The sequence below is a fragment of the Parasteatoda tepidariorum genome, chromosome 10 (assembly GCF_982258835.1).
Source record: "Parasteatoda tepidariorum strain Cologne lab strain chromosome 10, Ptep-v5.0, whole genome shotgun sequence".
Classification (NCBI taxonomy): Eukaryota; Metazoa; Arthropoda; class Arachnida; order Araneae; family Theridiidae; genus Parasteatoda; species Parasteatoda tepidariorum.
The window spans coordinates 5,019,890-5,037,165 of record NC_141764.1 but is presented as its reverse complement, the minus strand read 5'-3'; the positions used below and the strand labels follow the sequence as shown (position 1 = coordinate 5,037,165).

The following is a 17,276-nucleotide window of genomic DNA, read 5'->3' as shown; positions in this document are numbered from 1 at the left end:
TTAGCCAGATTTTTACTATCCAGTTATTTCCCCCACCCCGAAAACGAAATTAGGTACCTAGTCTCAGTTATATAATGTTATTAACCAGAATCGAGTATCCGGACCTGGCTAGTTTTACCGGATGTCTCTCGCTGGGTTTACCACAACCACCCCACTCCAAAAATTGTATCCAAAACCAATTGGATACAAGATTTAAATTTTTGCTGGGTACTTTGACCCAGCGAAGTTTTAGGACTCGGGGCATTTATAATAATCACAAATATTTTATTTAAATTTGATATAATTACAAAAATTTTTTAATTAATGTTAATTATTATAATTGTAGTATTATCTTCTACTTTACATGGGTTGAGAGTTTTTTCTCCTAATTTCACTGAATTTAAACAATATTATAATTGCTGTATTATAAATTGCAAAGAGTTAAAGGATATTTAATTAACTTTCTGTTATGTTTTATAATTAGAAGGTTAATTTTATCTCAAGTTTCAAAGAAATTAAACCAACAAATGTATATATAACTTGAAGAATGAAAAGCAGTAGAAAATTAATTTGAATGTTATTTAAATGTGAAACTTAGTTTCAAAACTTAATTATTGCTTTTTATATATAACATAGGAGGATTTTTAAAAATTGTCCTATTTAGCCTGCATAAAGCAAGCTTTATTACAAGTTAAATAGGATTTTCTTTTAAAGACTTAAAATAGTCGACTATTAAAGTTCAGGCAAAGGTATGTTTAAGCTAAGAAAAACTTTACACTGGTGTAAGAAATTAAGAGAATTTGACTTATCTCTAGGACTACTGGGCTTTAATGAAAATTGATCTGTACATACATTGATACAAAACAGTCAACAATTGTATTAAACACTCGTTGGAGTTGGAAGGTATGAAGCAGCAGAATAAACCAGAGAATGAGTTAATTGGTCCCCTATTACAGTTTGATTTCATACTTGAAATAATCCTTTCCTGTGGCAAATTAAACCGCCATAATGCTCGATTTCACGGACATTGGAGGGTACCTGGTTCTCTCCATGTGAACGTACAGCAAGGAGAATTAGTGTAAAAAAAAAACTTTATTAACTTTAATCACTTGTTTTTGAGCTTTCATATTATAATTAATTCATTATTATAATTAATAATATTATTACTGTATAAATGTGTGTATATATACCAATGTATTATTACCAGGGGAGGAAATGGAATATATATTTTTATAGATAAAGTTAAAAATATAGAGAAAACATGGAAAAAATATTAAAATTTTTTCAAAGAGAAGAAGAAAAATTATTGAAATAATGTATATTTAAAAAAAAAATATTTAATATTTTAAAAATATAAAAAGAGCCAGGAAAAGAAGATTAGGAACAGATATAATCTTGCCATCTGCTCACACGATTCACAATTATATCTGCAATAAAGAATGCTTTCTAATATTGTATTGATATAGCCAAAGAGAAATATATCAATACAATAGTGTGAGGAGCACCAAAAAAATTGAAACGAAAATAGAATTAATTAAACAAAAAAGGCAAAAAAAAACTTATCAAGTAAAAAACTGGAAATGAAATTCTAGAAAATACAAAATGTAGCATATAAAGAGAGTAGCATATTTATAGGTTTTTGCTCTAACCGGCATCTTTTAACAATGATTTAAAATATTTTCATAACATGCTTGACAGATTACAAAATATGGAAATAGATGCATAAATGGAGGATGATGGGATCATTTTATGGTGCGTTCTTACTGAAGTACAGAAGCTCGTTTGATTTGTTATTTTAGTCAACTTGGATTTACACAAATCTGGCCCTTAGACCAATTTGCACAAATGTGCCCAAAGGTAATAATATTATACTTGAGAATTCAAAGTTTATAACTGGTAAGTTTAAATATATATATATATATATATATATATATATATGTATATGTATATTATAGTGTTCGAATTAATTGGGACAAGCAAGATTTTCTCATTCGAGTTGGTATGGGATTGCCAGTGATGTCCCGAACCAGTTCAAACCAGTTATATCTGCCTTGAGCTGCGGTGACGGATTGACCTTCACTATAATTTACTCATCTGACTGGTTTTTTAGTATTTGTAGTTCAGTTGTGAGCATTTTAGTGTGGAAACTGGTGGTTATAATTTTGAGTTTAGTCTAACACAAGTTATGTGCTTATAAGAGATGGATATTAGTCCGTGGAAGAGCTCCAAAATTATCGCTCTTAATGAACACACTTCTATGGCTGTAAGTGACATCGCTACAGCAGTTGGTGTATGGAAATCTAGTGTTTCCAGAATTCTTAGAACATTCCTCCAACATCCTCTCCAAAAAGAAAAGGGATATGTGGACGCAAACAGAAAACTACTCCAAGAACTGATAAAAGTCTAGTAAGAAATAGTAAAATTAATCCCTGAAAGACGAGCACAGACCTCCGAAGGGATTTATTGGATTGTGGTGTTGATCTGAATGCTTCAACTGTACGAAATAGGCTTCTAGAAATTGGACGTTAGGCAAGAAGACCAAGGAAAAAACAATTTCTAACTCAGAAAATGATGAAAAAACGTTTAGCATGGGCAGAAAATACCAAAAATGCACTGTAAATGACTGGAAGAAAGTTGTTTTCAGTGATGAAACACATTTATTTGTGCAGGGATACAAATCAAGTGTAGTTAGATGAAGTGAAGGCGAAAGTCTGAGACCAGATCATATCCAACAGACTGTAAAACACCCTTCTAAACAAATGTTTTGGGGTTTCTTCACAACAAATAGTACTGGAAGCTTAGTCCCTCTAAAAGGCATGATGAATTCAGCCAAATACATCGATATATTAAATAGTAGGATTGTTCCATTCATGGAAACATTTGACGGAACATTTCAACATGATTTGGCCCCTTGTCACAATTCCAAACAGGTTCAGAATTTTATGCGAGAAAACAAAATAAAAGTGCTTGATTGGCCTGGTAATTCACCAGGCCTAAATCCCATTGAGAACCTGAGGCATATTCTAAAGAATCGCTTAGCCAAGATGAATTGCACGACAGCAGAACAAATGATAAAAAGTGCTATTCAAGTATGGTTCCATGACGATGAAGTCAAGAACATGTGCGCTACACTAGTTGAATCAATGCCAAAACGTGTTCTTGAAGTCGTATCTGCTAAAGGAGGACATACTTCATATTAATACAGACATGTATCAATGTAACTTAAAGTATGTAATGATTAAAAGCTAAAGTTTCAATAAATCACTTTTTTTTTCATTTGTCCCAATTAATTTGAACAGCATAGTGTATATATATATATATATATATATATATATATATATATATATATATATATATATATATATATATATATATATATATATATATATATATATATATATATATATATATATATATGCCTATTTGTCATTATATTTACTTGTATATTTTCATAGTTTAGTAGGCCTCAAAGTTATTTTTTTGCAAAATTTGTGATCATTTTTAAAGTTTTATTACTGTTTGGTTTAACTAATTAATGAAGAAATTTTTACTTTCAATTGTTGTGTGATAATAATAGCAACTTTCAGTTTAATATTGATTACATTGTTATAGGTCAGCTTGTTTGCAATGATGCTAGCCTCTCTCGGGTGAATAAGTTGAAAACAGTTTTGAATTCTTATCTTCCTGGGACATCAGAGTGGAGCAAAAAAATCTTAGTTTCAAATCTTGACGTTTGTGACTGGAGATGCTTTGATGCTTTTGACAAGGTAACTGTAAAAAATTAGCTAATAGGAGTTAAAGCAATATTATGAATAATTATTAATAAAGTATTATAAATAAAGTATTTTATATTTAGCAGTTATTAAATTATAAGTAATATGTGACATTTTAGCAGTCAATTGACGCCACTTTTTTTTTTTTTTTTTTTACAGAGCAAGTTTCTTTAAAATATCTTCTTTTTATCTTTAAAATTCACCTCGATAATTTAAGCATTAATAAGTATGCATTTGCCAAAAATTAAAAATTTCACTTCGAAATAAGCAAAACAATTATTATTTTCATGTTTGCATCTGGAGTGCAAAAACTAATAGAATTTCTAATAAATTTTTATTGTCAACTTCTTATTTAATTCATAGCTAAATAATAATTTGATAATTATTAATGACTTAAAAAAGAAAACTTCCAACATTAATATGTGCGACTGGAGATGCTGATGCTTTTGTCAAGGTAAAATAAAATAAGTAACAATGATTTATTATGATTAATTAACAAAGTAATATGAATTATTTTAATAGTGTGTGTCAATTTATAAGTTATGATTTAATGCTTGACAAAAAATGATTTAGTTGATTACTTCACTCTTCTTTTTTCTCTCGAGATTATAAAAATTGTTTATCAAGATTATACAAGACCTTAGTTGACAATAATTTTTCTGAAAATTTAAATATTTTTTGATTTTAAAAACTTAGTCTCTTAACTCGAAAATTAATACATTTGATACATTTGCCTTTCGACATTTTATCCAAAATGAAAGTTTTCATTTCCAAAAAGATAAAAAATTATTATTTTCCTTTTTATGCTTGAATTGAATGCAAACATCATTAGAATTCGTATTTATTCATCATTAGAATTAGTAAATATTTAGTATGAATTCTAATGATCCTTCTTATTTAATATCTCTGTGAAGAAGAAAATAATAAATGTTTTTTTTTTAGTACATTTTAATTTTCGATTAATTGAGAAGGTCAGGTGCATTCAAAATTGCTAAATCCTCAATTGAAGGGTAAAAATGTGAAGAAAGAGAAAATTTTATTTCCAAAAAGCATTCATACAAAATTTGTGTTTTGCTAATGGATGTTTGTGTTTGTGGTTTGCTAAATGGATGTTTCGCTAATCGCGATCCGGAAGTTTCCAGAAATCATTGATCACATTTATGTATAAAAATTCTGGTATATTTTATTCAAAAACATTCAAACTAGAATTTGTACTTGGCATCTCTTTCATTTGTAAATATTTTCTCTGGTAGAATAATAAATGTGATTAGAGATAAAAGTAAACTTATACATAAATATCCATTTAAATTATACTGCATATAATTTATTTAGAATTTCATGTTTTGAAAATATCAATGATTTCAATTTATAGAGACATTAATTTTTCTAAAATGTGTCATTAATGATTTAACTCAAGAAATTTTCAGGATTTTTGAGTAGGGCACACAATCATCCCTGAAACTGTGCTAAATGGGAAAAAATTGAATACAGCTTTTTTCACAATTACAGCGATTTTGAAAGTATTTTATTTTCTCCTTAAATAATCCTTGTTTAAGTGCATAGATCAGCTAAATCCAAGGACATATTGTTAGAAAAAGATGCTAATTTTCATCACAATTGAACGTTTCTAAAGTTGCTGTTTTTCAGAAACAAATCAAGCTTTTTATGTGGAAAGAATCGAGCAATTTGCATAGATCCAAATATCTTTATTTTTTTATAGTTTTTATCAGGACATTTCAAAATGTAGCTTTTGTCTTATACCGTTTTTATGGCAGTGCATATTGTGGTAATTTTCTGCTTCCAACGCCAGTTTAATTCTTGTGAAAAGAATTCATGATATAGTTAATGTTCTCTAGTAGAACCACCATTTCAGGTATCTTACATTATAATGACAAATACACAAAATCGTATTTACTATCCTATATACTCAATGTTATTTTAATGGTCGGTCTTACTTGAGTCCAGTATTGCTGACAAAATTAAGTAATTTGATTAATTAAAAGTTTCAAAGAAATTATTCGAATCATTTATCTTACTTCACATTAAATTGAAAAAAATCTTAAATTCTCTTTAAATGACAAAACACAACCTCCAGGTTGTCTTGATCTATGGACAAAAAGATTTACTTTACATTGATAAACCAAAAGGTGTCTATTGCACTGTAACATGGAAATTAGCATGGAGTTCCACATTGCATTCCAAGTTGAAAGGAGGCTTTGTAATTCTTGTCAAATGGTACAATAAATGTATCAGTAATACTTCTCTTGTTTGAAGTCTTTATTTACTCTTTGTAAATTGTTACTCCTCTTAACTAAAACATATGGTGTTTGCAGTTATCTTCACCTATGTTATTTATCAAAAATGTCTGCCTATATTTTTTCATCTAATATGTATTATTTCGTATTGTTCTTTTGCAGTATATGTACTTGAATTTACATTTGTAATAAAAAGATGTTTATTGCACTGTACAGAACAAACACACACAAAAAAAAATTTTGTTATCAATACATATTTGGTTATTTACATAGGTTTAATTAAATAAAGCGTTTTATTAAAAAAAAGTCTTTGTCCATGAGTGAATATTTACAATATTTTTTTGCTCTCAAGATATTGCAAAATCACGTTATAACATCCATCTTTACATCAAGCATTAACTGTATTTTGCTGAAGCATAGCATTCTTGTCTACTATGCGGAAACAGGCATTTCTAGAGTTTACTTCAAGTAGCTTGTTTATAGTGCACCACAAATACTGTCTACCCTTTTACTTATATTTGTGTTGTTTTCTGTATTATTTAATTTCAGCAGAGATAAAGTCTAAATATTAAGTTACTGTGTCTGCTTATATAATAAGAAAAATATTCAAATTTATTTTTATATCCTATTATCTTGAAATTGTAGAATTTTTATTTCTTCTTCTCACTCAAGATACCTGCCATAAATATTATTTAATTTCATTTTTAGTTGTTATTCACTATTCTAATTTACCATTACACCAAATACATTACACCTGTTTACCATTACACCTGTTACCATTACCATTACACCTGTTTTTAAATTCAATCAGGAGATTGAATTTAAAAACAGAAAATTGTGCATGAAAAATGCAGTTAATTGATATTTGAAAAAAAAAATTAAATGCTACCAGATTTAATATACTGGAAATTTTAAACTAGATTTATTATCATATTCAAATGTAACTTTAATCACACGACAAGCTATACTCGTCATTTTACCGGAAGGGGTTATATATGGTAGTTTTCCTTTGTTGAATTCACTTTTATTTTGTATTTTTTGTCAACGTCGATAATTGAAATTAATTTTATTTTTACATAAGTTTATCATTATATTTCACCATTTGAACTTGTTAAAAAGATTGTTTGATGACTTATTTTTAGATATTACTTGATGTCCCATGCACAAATGATAGGCTTTCTGTGAATAAGGACACTAACAATATGTTTCATCAAAAAAGATACACTGAGAGAATGCAGGTGCCAAAAACTCAAACTTCAATGCTCTAGTAAGAAGCTCACACTCTTTTATTTATATTCGCTGAATAAAATTTTTAAATACTGTGCTACTGTGTATGTGCAACTTTTAAATACTGTGTACAATTTTTAAATACTGTGCATTAAATGCAACTAACAAACAGAATATACTCATATGCATGCAATGATGTATTGAATATTCAAAAGGGGAACCTCAATTAATGGAAATTTTTGGGATCGTGAATATTAACTCTTCAGGTTAAAGTTCATGTTTTTCTATATGCCAGTAGAGTTGGCTTGATTTTGCTAGTTTCTCATGGTCTACTGTTTTAATAAAAATTCTCTTGTTTTTTTGTACATTTTAGAAAATTCCCAATAATTGAGTCATTTTTCTAAAATTCCTATTGAAATAGAATCTTTGCACAAATTATTGCTTGCTTAAATATTTAAATAAGTATTACTAATATATAATGAAGCTAGTTTATTTTTATTCAGAACACCCTTTTTAAATTACTTAAGAAATCTTAATTATTTTTTTCGAATTAAATGCCCATTATTATCAAAATTATGAGTAAATATAGTACTAAACATTTCAAGCATATTTAATGCCAATCATGACTGGAAAATGTTACAGTTTTTCTTTTTTGATGACTATGAAAATTCCTAAAATTCCCTATGTGTAAAATATTTAGTACATTATGCAACAATTATCATGACATTTATATTTTGTAAAATCTACTGGATTTTTTTCTATCTATGTTTTCAGCTATGTTTTTCTTTTATAAACTCAGAAAATTGAGATAAATGCATATAGATTATTTTATACTTTTAACAGAATAATTCTGAAGTAGAAGCAATTAACGTATATATTATATACTTATATTATAATTATCTAATTGACTATAAGAAAAAGAGTCTGCAGAATGACTGTTTTGTGATTTTACTTCTAACAGTCTTAAATATTTACAGTGGTGGCCAAAAGTGTGGACACTTTTTGAAAGTTTCATGTTTTTCAACTTTGTGTGCTTGTAGAATATATTAATTTTCACTTAAATACAAACGTTTATATATCAAATTGAAGGTAATTTAATGTAGAATTTAATAATAAATACAGTATTACAATATATGTATCACAAAAAAAGTTATGCAATTAATAGTAAGATCTATCTTAGATTTGCATTTTTTTAAAGTGATACTTACACAATCAATACTTAGTAGGATAACCATTAATTTTTAAGACAGCTTCACAGCGTCTTTTCATCGAGTGAACGAGTGCTTGGAGTTCATCTTTCGTAATCACATGGTGCCAAGAATCAATTATAGCTTCAATAAGTTGTCTTTTATTGGATGGAAGTTTTTTTGTACAAGAATTTTCAAACGTTGCCACAAATTTTCAATTGGATTGAGATCAGGGCTGTTTCCTGGCCATGGTAATATATCTATGCCTTTATTTTGAAACATGCTTTGCGTACTTTTGCTGTGTGGCATGGAGCTGAATCCTGCTGAAAAATAAATGGTTCGTTGTTGGGGAAGAGATCCCTGATGGAAGGTATCAATTTTGGTTTCAGGACAGTTTCGATGTATTTTTTGGCATTCAGGATGCCAAATCAGGCCAAAAAAAATGCACAAGTGCTACTACCGATAGAAAAATTAAATGGCTATGCCTTCAAAATAGAAAAATGTCATCAGGTGCCATTAGATGGGAAATGAATGCAGCTGGTATTGCAGTAAGTTCAAGAACAATAAGAAGAAGCTTATCAGGATTTGGAGTACAAGCTAGAATTCCAAGGAAAAAACCATATTTAAATCAAAAGCAACGCGAAAAACGAGTTAAGTCGGCAAAAGAACACATTAAATGGTCAGAAAATCAATGGAAGCAAGTAATCTGGAGTGATGAGAGTAAAATATCGCTCTTTGGAAGTGATGGTAGAAAATACGTGAGACGTAGAGTAGGTGAAGCGCTTTATCCTGATTGCATTGAAGCAACTACTAAAAATCCAACAAATGTCATGATTTGGGCATGTATATCTGCAGATGGTGTGGGCCGAATTCAAGTGATTGATGGCATCCTGAATGCCAAAAAATACATCGAAACTGCCCTGAAACCAAAATTGATACCTTCCATCAGGGATCTCTTCTCCAACAACGCACCATTTATTTTTCAGCAGGATTCAACTCCATGCCACACAGCAAAAGTGTGCAAAGCATGGTTTCAAAATAAAGGCATAGATATATTACCATGGCCAGGAAACAGCCCTGATCTCAATCCAATTAAGAATTTGTGGCGACGTTTGAAAATTCTTGTACGAAAAAAACGTCCATCCAATAAAAGACAACTTATTGAAGCTATAATTGATTCTTGGCACCATGTGATTACGAAAGATGAACTCCAAGCACTGGTTCACTTGATGAAAAGACGCTGTGAAGCTGTCTTAAAAATTAAGGGTTATCCTACTAAGTATTGATTGTGTAAGTATCACTTTAAAAAAATGCAAATCTAAGATAGATCTTACTATTAATTGCATAACTTTTTGTGTGATACAGATATTGTAATACTGTATTTATTATTAAATTCTACATTAAATTACCTTCAATTTGATATATAAACGTTTGTATTTAAGTGAAAATTAATATATTCTACAAGCACACAAAGTTGAAAAACATGAAACTTTCAAAAAGTGTCCGCACTTTCGGCCACCACTGTAAGTACATTTATTAAGTGCTTGGTAATGTTTTTTTCTTATTTTTTGTTTATCTAATAAAGTTTTTTTCTTAAGTTGCTTAGAAAATTTAATAAAAAAATTTGCATATTGCAGAAAAGTTAACTTGACTTCAAACTTAGACTAGAAGTTAACTTAGACTTTAAATTTTATAACACAAAATTAAATTAAATTTCCTCGATTATCTTAATCCCTTTCATCCTAACACCTCTGTAAACCATAGTCAAGTTTCAATACTCTCGCTTATTTATTGTTATTTTTTTTCTCCAATTTTAGTAATATGTTGTAATAATGAAAATAAATGTGAGACTTTTAAAACAAATGTCCACCTAGATTTGATCTTTTTATGTCAGCAGCTAATATATACTTTGTTTGCTTCTTAATTATTTGCTTTAGTTTTGTTTAAGAAATCCTCGTATCATTCACCTTTTTATTATTACTAATGTTGTTTGGTTTGATCATTAACCATGTGTTTAATAAAATATAAAATCTAATCATGGAATATATAATATTACAAAGTTAAGAAATTTTACTGCTGACCCTTGAACAGTTGAAACATTTTTAACAGTGACCCTTTTCTTAAAAATTGAAAGTTTTAAATGAGTAAAAAACTGCCGATATTAATAATGTAAGACATTTATAAAAATCTAATAAACTTTTCAAAGTTCATTTCTAAAGTGAAGAATATTCCTATATATAGCTAATATTTATTGCAAAGTAATAATACTAAGATGCACATGAGGTGCATTTTCAACAAAAGAATGGCGATCATTTTTTATCGCCATTTGCTATATTCATTGCTATATTATTGCTGGTGACGAACATCGATTTTTCCCTATATAATATATAGTAGTACAGTAAAGCAGCATTTCTCAATTGTCGTTCATTTTATTATAGTCCGTCTTTTTGATTTTCCGTCTTTCAATGAATATTTATTTTCAATTTGTTTTCCAAATTAAGTTTTCAATTACAAATATAACTTATTATTTAAAAATGTAATAATTATTTTTTGTTAAAATAAATAAAAAAATTATTACTATATATAAAAACAATGTTTTTTATACTTATTGCAAAATGATCAAACAATGAGGTCGCACCACAATAAAAGAATGGGATTGATCGACTTATCTAAACAAAATATTGTTGAAACTAAATCCGCTTGAGTTTGTATTTTTTCCCCAACATTTTTAGATAGTTTGCAAAGTTAAATTAGGATTATTTTTTGAAATAACAAATTTATAAATCTATGGCAAAACATTAATGATGATCAAGTGTAAAATAAGTGGAAATATGCCTAGCTCCAGGAAAAGATTAGTAGTGTATTTTAGCAATTGGTGTAAAATATATACAAGGTTTTTTTTAGCTGTAAAAAATAAATAAAAAAAAATAGGCTTTTTTTTTCTTTAGAAAAATCATCTATTTTTGCTATTATATATGGAACATTGTCATAGAAAATGAGCTATAAATCTCTGAAAAATTCTTCAAAATAGCACTATACTGTGTTAATTGGTCAAGAAACAAGTTTAGTTCTGAAATGTTTCTGGGGTGACACCCATGTGTCCTTGTTCATTCTTTATCTACGCAATGTTAAAATAGTTCATTTATACGACCAAAACATATAAATTATTGGTTACATGTTGTTCTCTGTTTTATATTTAGTTTGGATTCAAGAAACTTCAAGTGAGGTTCTTTAAAGAAATCTTTGACCCTCAGCTCCAGCTGAATGAAAATCATAAATTGAGTAGGAATTTGAATAGTGAAGGGTCATTCAAATCACTAGAGTGTGTGCTAAAAGGACATGGCATAATCTTAGTAATATCAGTACTGATAACTTAACACACTTTCCATTTTTTCTATAAAAGAACTTCCTTTTTATGTTCACACATCTCTAATCTCAACGTTTAGTGATATTCCTATAAATTGTGAATCTTTATTATTTTCCGCATCAATAATATTAAATTCCAAGTGAACAATGCTATCACATTATCAAAATTATTTTTTACAAGCAATTTTTATTAATTTTTTAATATTCAGCTGTACATCTTTTCAATTATATCACCATTTACACCAGTCCCCTGAAAGATATGTAAATGGTGCTTTACTGTGTTTATAACATCGTAGTACAATTTGAATGGGGAAAAAAGCCTAACAAAGTTTGTAAACGAATGTAAATCAGTGAAATCAGCTTAAGATTTAGAATTCGATGATGTTTTGTGGCAATTATTTATCCAAAAAAGGAACGAAAGAGTGCAGCATCTGGAACAATAGTGTGAATGAATTTTAAAATAAAATATTGTTTGCACCTATTTGACAAAAAAATATTCATATTGATTCTTTTAGCAATATGTGTGTTCATATCTTGTTGTTAACGGGATTTTCATTGCTTTAATTACTTGATTTTTTTTATTAATAGTTTAAGTAGAAAGTAATTTTTATTTATAATTAAATACTATATATATTCTTAAGTTTTTTTAAATAGGAAAGAAGTTATGTAAATGAGAATGTAAAATTTGTAAATTATATCTTTTCATTAGCTGTATGCAAAATAATTTGCTTTTTAACAAATCTATTTCAACTATGTTTAGTTTGCTTTGTGAGTGTGTTTTTTTTCTTCTGAATACTGAAATATTTTTTCTAAGTACTTTAAACTTTATTAAATATGTAGTTTGTATATATAAATAATGAACAAAGACTTGTTCTCCCTAGATGAGTTCAAAATAATTGTATTCTTTTTATATTTTCTATTCTAAATTAGTTTGCTCATCATTTGATATCTAACTGACAACTTGGCTTTCTTTTTACCTGTCATGAGGTTGTTGAGCTTAGACTTAGAGGTTGGGCAGCTCTGACGAGCAGGGCACATCGACCAGAGGTCTATTGTACCCAAACCCTAAAATCATGATTAGCATGAAAGCCCTATGGCTGAAATAAAATTCAGCAAGCACCTTACAGGAACATCTTGCAGTTCCCAGGCATTGACGATATGCTGTCCTAAATGCCCAAATCTTTGAGCAGAATAGACCTCACAATCACAGAGTATGTGTCGTGATGTCTCTTCTTCTAGATGACATCCCCGACAAAGAGAATTGGATTCTATTTCCATAATGTTTAGGTGTCTTCTGAGGCGTCTTAGGTGTCCGTCATCAGCGTACCCGATACAGGGAATGCCAAGAGTAGTTAACTGAACTAACAAGGAGTCCATTACCATACACCATAGGATAGGGGACAGAACCCCTCTCTGGGGGCATCCTGCTGTTGCATGCACTTTCATGCTTGCACCCAATAGAGAGGAACAAACATACCTAGAGGATAGCAAATTTGCTATCCATCTGGTAATTATTGAGTTTATGCCTCTGTTCCTAAGTGCATCGATGATAGTCTCAACAGGGACTTTATCAAACGCACCTTCAATATCAATGAATACCGTGAGAGCCCCTTATCTGTGATAGATTTCTCAAGCAGGTAGGAGAGCTCATACAGAGCGGTGTCTGTAGACTTGCCTGGTTGATAGGCATGCTGTGTGGAGGACAGTGGCCTTTCTATGAGCACAGTGTCTCTGAAGTGTCTGTCAATTAGCTTTTCGATCGCTTTCAACAGACAAGAAGTGAGGCTGATTGGTCTGAATGATTTAGCCTCAAAGTAATTCTCCTTACCTGGTTTTGGTATGAAAATCACCCTGGTATTCCTCCAAGAGAGAGGTATATACCCAAATGCTATACAGGATCGAAAAATCCTACATAGAATAGGGGCCAGTGTATTCACCCCCTGGATAAGCATCATTGGTATGATGTCATCCATGCCTGGTGACTTGTAGGGCTTAAAAGACTTTAAGGCCCATACAACCTTCTCATAGGAGACCACCATTTTGGCAGCTTCCCAGTCATTCCTACTACAAGTAGTTGTGGTACTAATATGTAGGTTTTCATTCTCTACAGGATGAGATCCAGGGAAGTGTGCTTCTAGTAATTCTCCAAGAGCCTCTTCCCCTGATTCACTGTATCTTCCATTTGTAAGACGGATGGCATTTAAACTGCAATTAAAGTCTTTAGTAAGAAATTTTGCAGTCTTTGCAGTGGCAGAAGTAGTGTTAATGCCATCGCAGAAAGTCTGCCATGAGCGACGTTTAGATGCTCTGATTGCCTTGTTATAAGCAGTTAGAGCGTTTCTGTAGGACTTCCATTCTCCAGATTTCTTTGCTCTGTTAAATAACTTCCTACATTTTTTACGTAATTTACTAAGCTCAGAAGACCACCAAGGAACTCGCCTTGGGGAGCTAGTAGACATAACCTGACAAGAAATATGATACGAATCGATCTGTTGCACTTGGTCAACAGTCCACTCCACATCATTAACATTCTTGTACTTACCAGAGAAGCTCCCAATCTTCCACTCCAGAGCTGCTCTAAAGGAACCCCAATCAGCTGTTCTGGGGTTCCTCCTTACGACCTTCAGACCTGAGAGGCCTTTAATAGAAAAAATAATTAGTTGGTGATCTGAAGCAGTAACTGCCCCAGATACCTTCCAATCAGTAACGTAATCTACTGAACTAGAGTTACATAAAGTAAGGTCAATGACTTCCCTTCTGTTACAAGTAACAAAGGTAGGTTCATTGCCTTTATTAAGGACATATGAATTAAAAAGTAAGGTATGTTCCATAAGTACATCCCCCCGCTGGTTACAATTACTACTACCCCACACTGTGTGGTGAGCATTTGCATCACAGCCGAAGATGAATCTACAGCTTGAACTACAGTGGGCAATTAGGGCCCTAGTAATGTCAGCTAATGGATCCTTCTCCTCATATGGGAGATAGGTTGAAGCTATGACAAAATCAGTGATTGTCTTATTGTCATAGAATTTTAGCTTTACAGCAACTAAATCCCTGTTAAGAAAGTTAACAAGATTAAGGGCATTTAGATTAGACCTAGCCACAATGCAGGTCCTGGGAAGGTCGCAACGGGTATCATAAAAGATATTAAAACCTTTAACATTGAGACCCATTATTCTACCCTTGCGGCTCCAAGGCTCTTGTATAAGAGCAATATCTAGTTCTCCATCATTCAACCTTTTAGCCATAAGGCTTGAGGCAGCAATGCTATGATGGAGGTTAATTTGACCAACCTTGATTGTAGCCATTAGTTAACAGTATGAGTGAAACCAGAATGGCCATCTATCCTAGTTATCTTTAGAAGAAAAATCTTCCTTTAACAGCTCCATTGCTTCATCAATACTAAGCATGGAAGCTGGTGAGTCAGGTTGTTGAGCTTAAATAGCTATGATTTCATTTATTCAATAATTATTTTGTAATAATAATAATTATTAGACATTTTTGTTAGAAACACTAAGAAATTCAATTATAATATTGTTTTCAAATATTAAGTTATATCAATGCGGTTCATCTAAACTTTAATTCATAAATATAAAAAAAATAATGCCTGATTGAAATAAAGAAAAACTAATTTTTTTTTTTTTTTAATATTTGGAAGAAAAAAATTCATTTTACAAACTTTGTAAATAAATTTGTTTGTATCACTAAACTCTTGTATCAAATTTGTAAATATTTAGTTTGAAAAAATATAATTATTTCCCACATTCAATTCATATATTTACATAATTATCTTACATATTCTACATATATATAAGTGTTATATATGCATACTTTTTTTTTCTAGCCATGCACTACAAGCCCTAAAACCCAATGGCTCTTTAATATATTCTACATGTTCCCTCTCACCTATTCAGAATGATGGAGTAGTTCACATGGCCTTATCCAAACTATCAGTGGAAACTTCCCTAGACTTTGTTGTTAATGATTTAAATGAAGCTTTCTTTCCTCTACGTAAAATGTTCCAATTTAGTGATACTTGTAGATATGGACAGCTAGTTGTGCCATTTTTACCTTTGAATTACGGTCCTATGTACATAGCAAAAATTACTAGAACTAAATAAAAATTTATAGATTTTTTTAAGTGTTTATTTATTTACTCATATTTTGTGCTTTTTTCTTTGTGATTTTATCTTTGTGCTTCGTGATTTTATTTCTTTTTGGTACATTTTAAGGATCAAAATTTTATTTATTTAACCTTTTGCTTAAGGCTAGTACAATATGTGGACCACATGTTATGGTACAACGTGGTATACCATAAGCAAAGGGTTAACAAAAGAATTCAGTATATTGACATCATTGCTCCGTCAAATTATGGTGGACACAATCGTTTCTTCCCAATTTTCGAGGATATCTTAATTCTTTGAATACCGAGGGACCTAAATCGCAACATGCCTAGAATACCGCAAACGCCCGAAGTTGGAAAACAGGTAGCCAAAAGTTCCTTCCCCCAGGTTTACTCTGGAATGACAGAATGACTGATCTTCTTATTCACCTGCGGAAATATCCCCAAAATGGGTTTTCAAAGGGAAGAAAGACATTATTTGAAGCAAGAATATCGCTAACGTAGCAATATTTATAAAATGTTAATAAATGCTTTCATTTTTTTTTTAAAATTTTATTATTTATATGGAAAATTAAGTATGTAATTTCATGCAATCAAGTTATAAAATTTCTAAATGAAGCATTTAAATTGGAAATGATATTCTCACACAAATAAAATCCTTTTTTTCGTCGTAAAATAAAAACTAATATAATTCAATAACCTAAATGGTTGAAAAATAAACTTTTAATTTCTTAGAGACCAACATTTAAAATTAACATCAGTCATTAAGGAGAAATTAATTTGGTGATAGTATTAAAAATATTCATTCAACCTAAATGTGTGTCTTATTTTACATCATTTTACAATTTGAAATAAGATGAACTTTTCTTTTTATTTAATAAAGCTCTGAAAATATTAAAAATTTTATCCCAGAAACTATTCATTTCACCCCTAGGTAAAAAAAAAATATTTTTCACTGCACTAAATTCATTTCAGTGAAATTTTCATTTGTAAATAATATTCCTTCTAGCGCTGCACCATAAAAGATTTTGCAAACTTGTAAAAAATGCTGAAGAACTATTTTAACAATAATATTTTAAGTACAATATTTCTATATAAATTTTAAAAAATCAAGAAGTACAATTTTTTTGAAATCTGAAAGTTAAAAGAAATAATAATAAATAAATGTATTTGTTATAAAGGTCTTGTAAATAATCTAAATCATTTAACTAATTTTTTAATTATTTGAAAGTAAACGAATCGAAATAGATGCCAAAATTTTGTATCTGTCTTACCATAATTTATATAAAAATATTTTAGTTTTTGCATTCCAAGTATGATTTTTAATGCGCTCTGATTATATGTAGTAATTTGTAGAAATAAA

At 29.8% G+C, this 17,276-nt stretch overlaps 1 protein-coding gene across 3 annotated transcripts in view; it reads left to right on the top strand.

Annotated features, from left to right (window-relative positions):
* l(2)10685 (5-methylcytosine rRNA methyltransferase l(2)10685) overlaps positions 1-15,926 on the top strand; it is a 213,437-nt gene extending 197,511 nt beyond the window's left edge. For all 3 annotated transcript variants that reach the window (XM_043051734.3, XM_071184172.2, XM_016072222.4), the window contains 3 exons: positions 3,592-3,746; positions 7,150-7,274; positions 15,635-15,926. In XM_043051734.3, the coding sequence (XP_042907668.2) occupies positions 3,592-3,746; positions 7,150-7,274; positions 15,635-15,911 (557 nt within the window). In that variant the 3' untranslated portion in view covers positions 15,912-15,926. The remainder of the gene's footprint in view (positions 1-3,591; positions 3,747-7,149; positions 7,275-15,634) is intronic.
* The last annotated feature ends 1,350 nt before the right edge of the window (positions 15,927-17,276 follow it).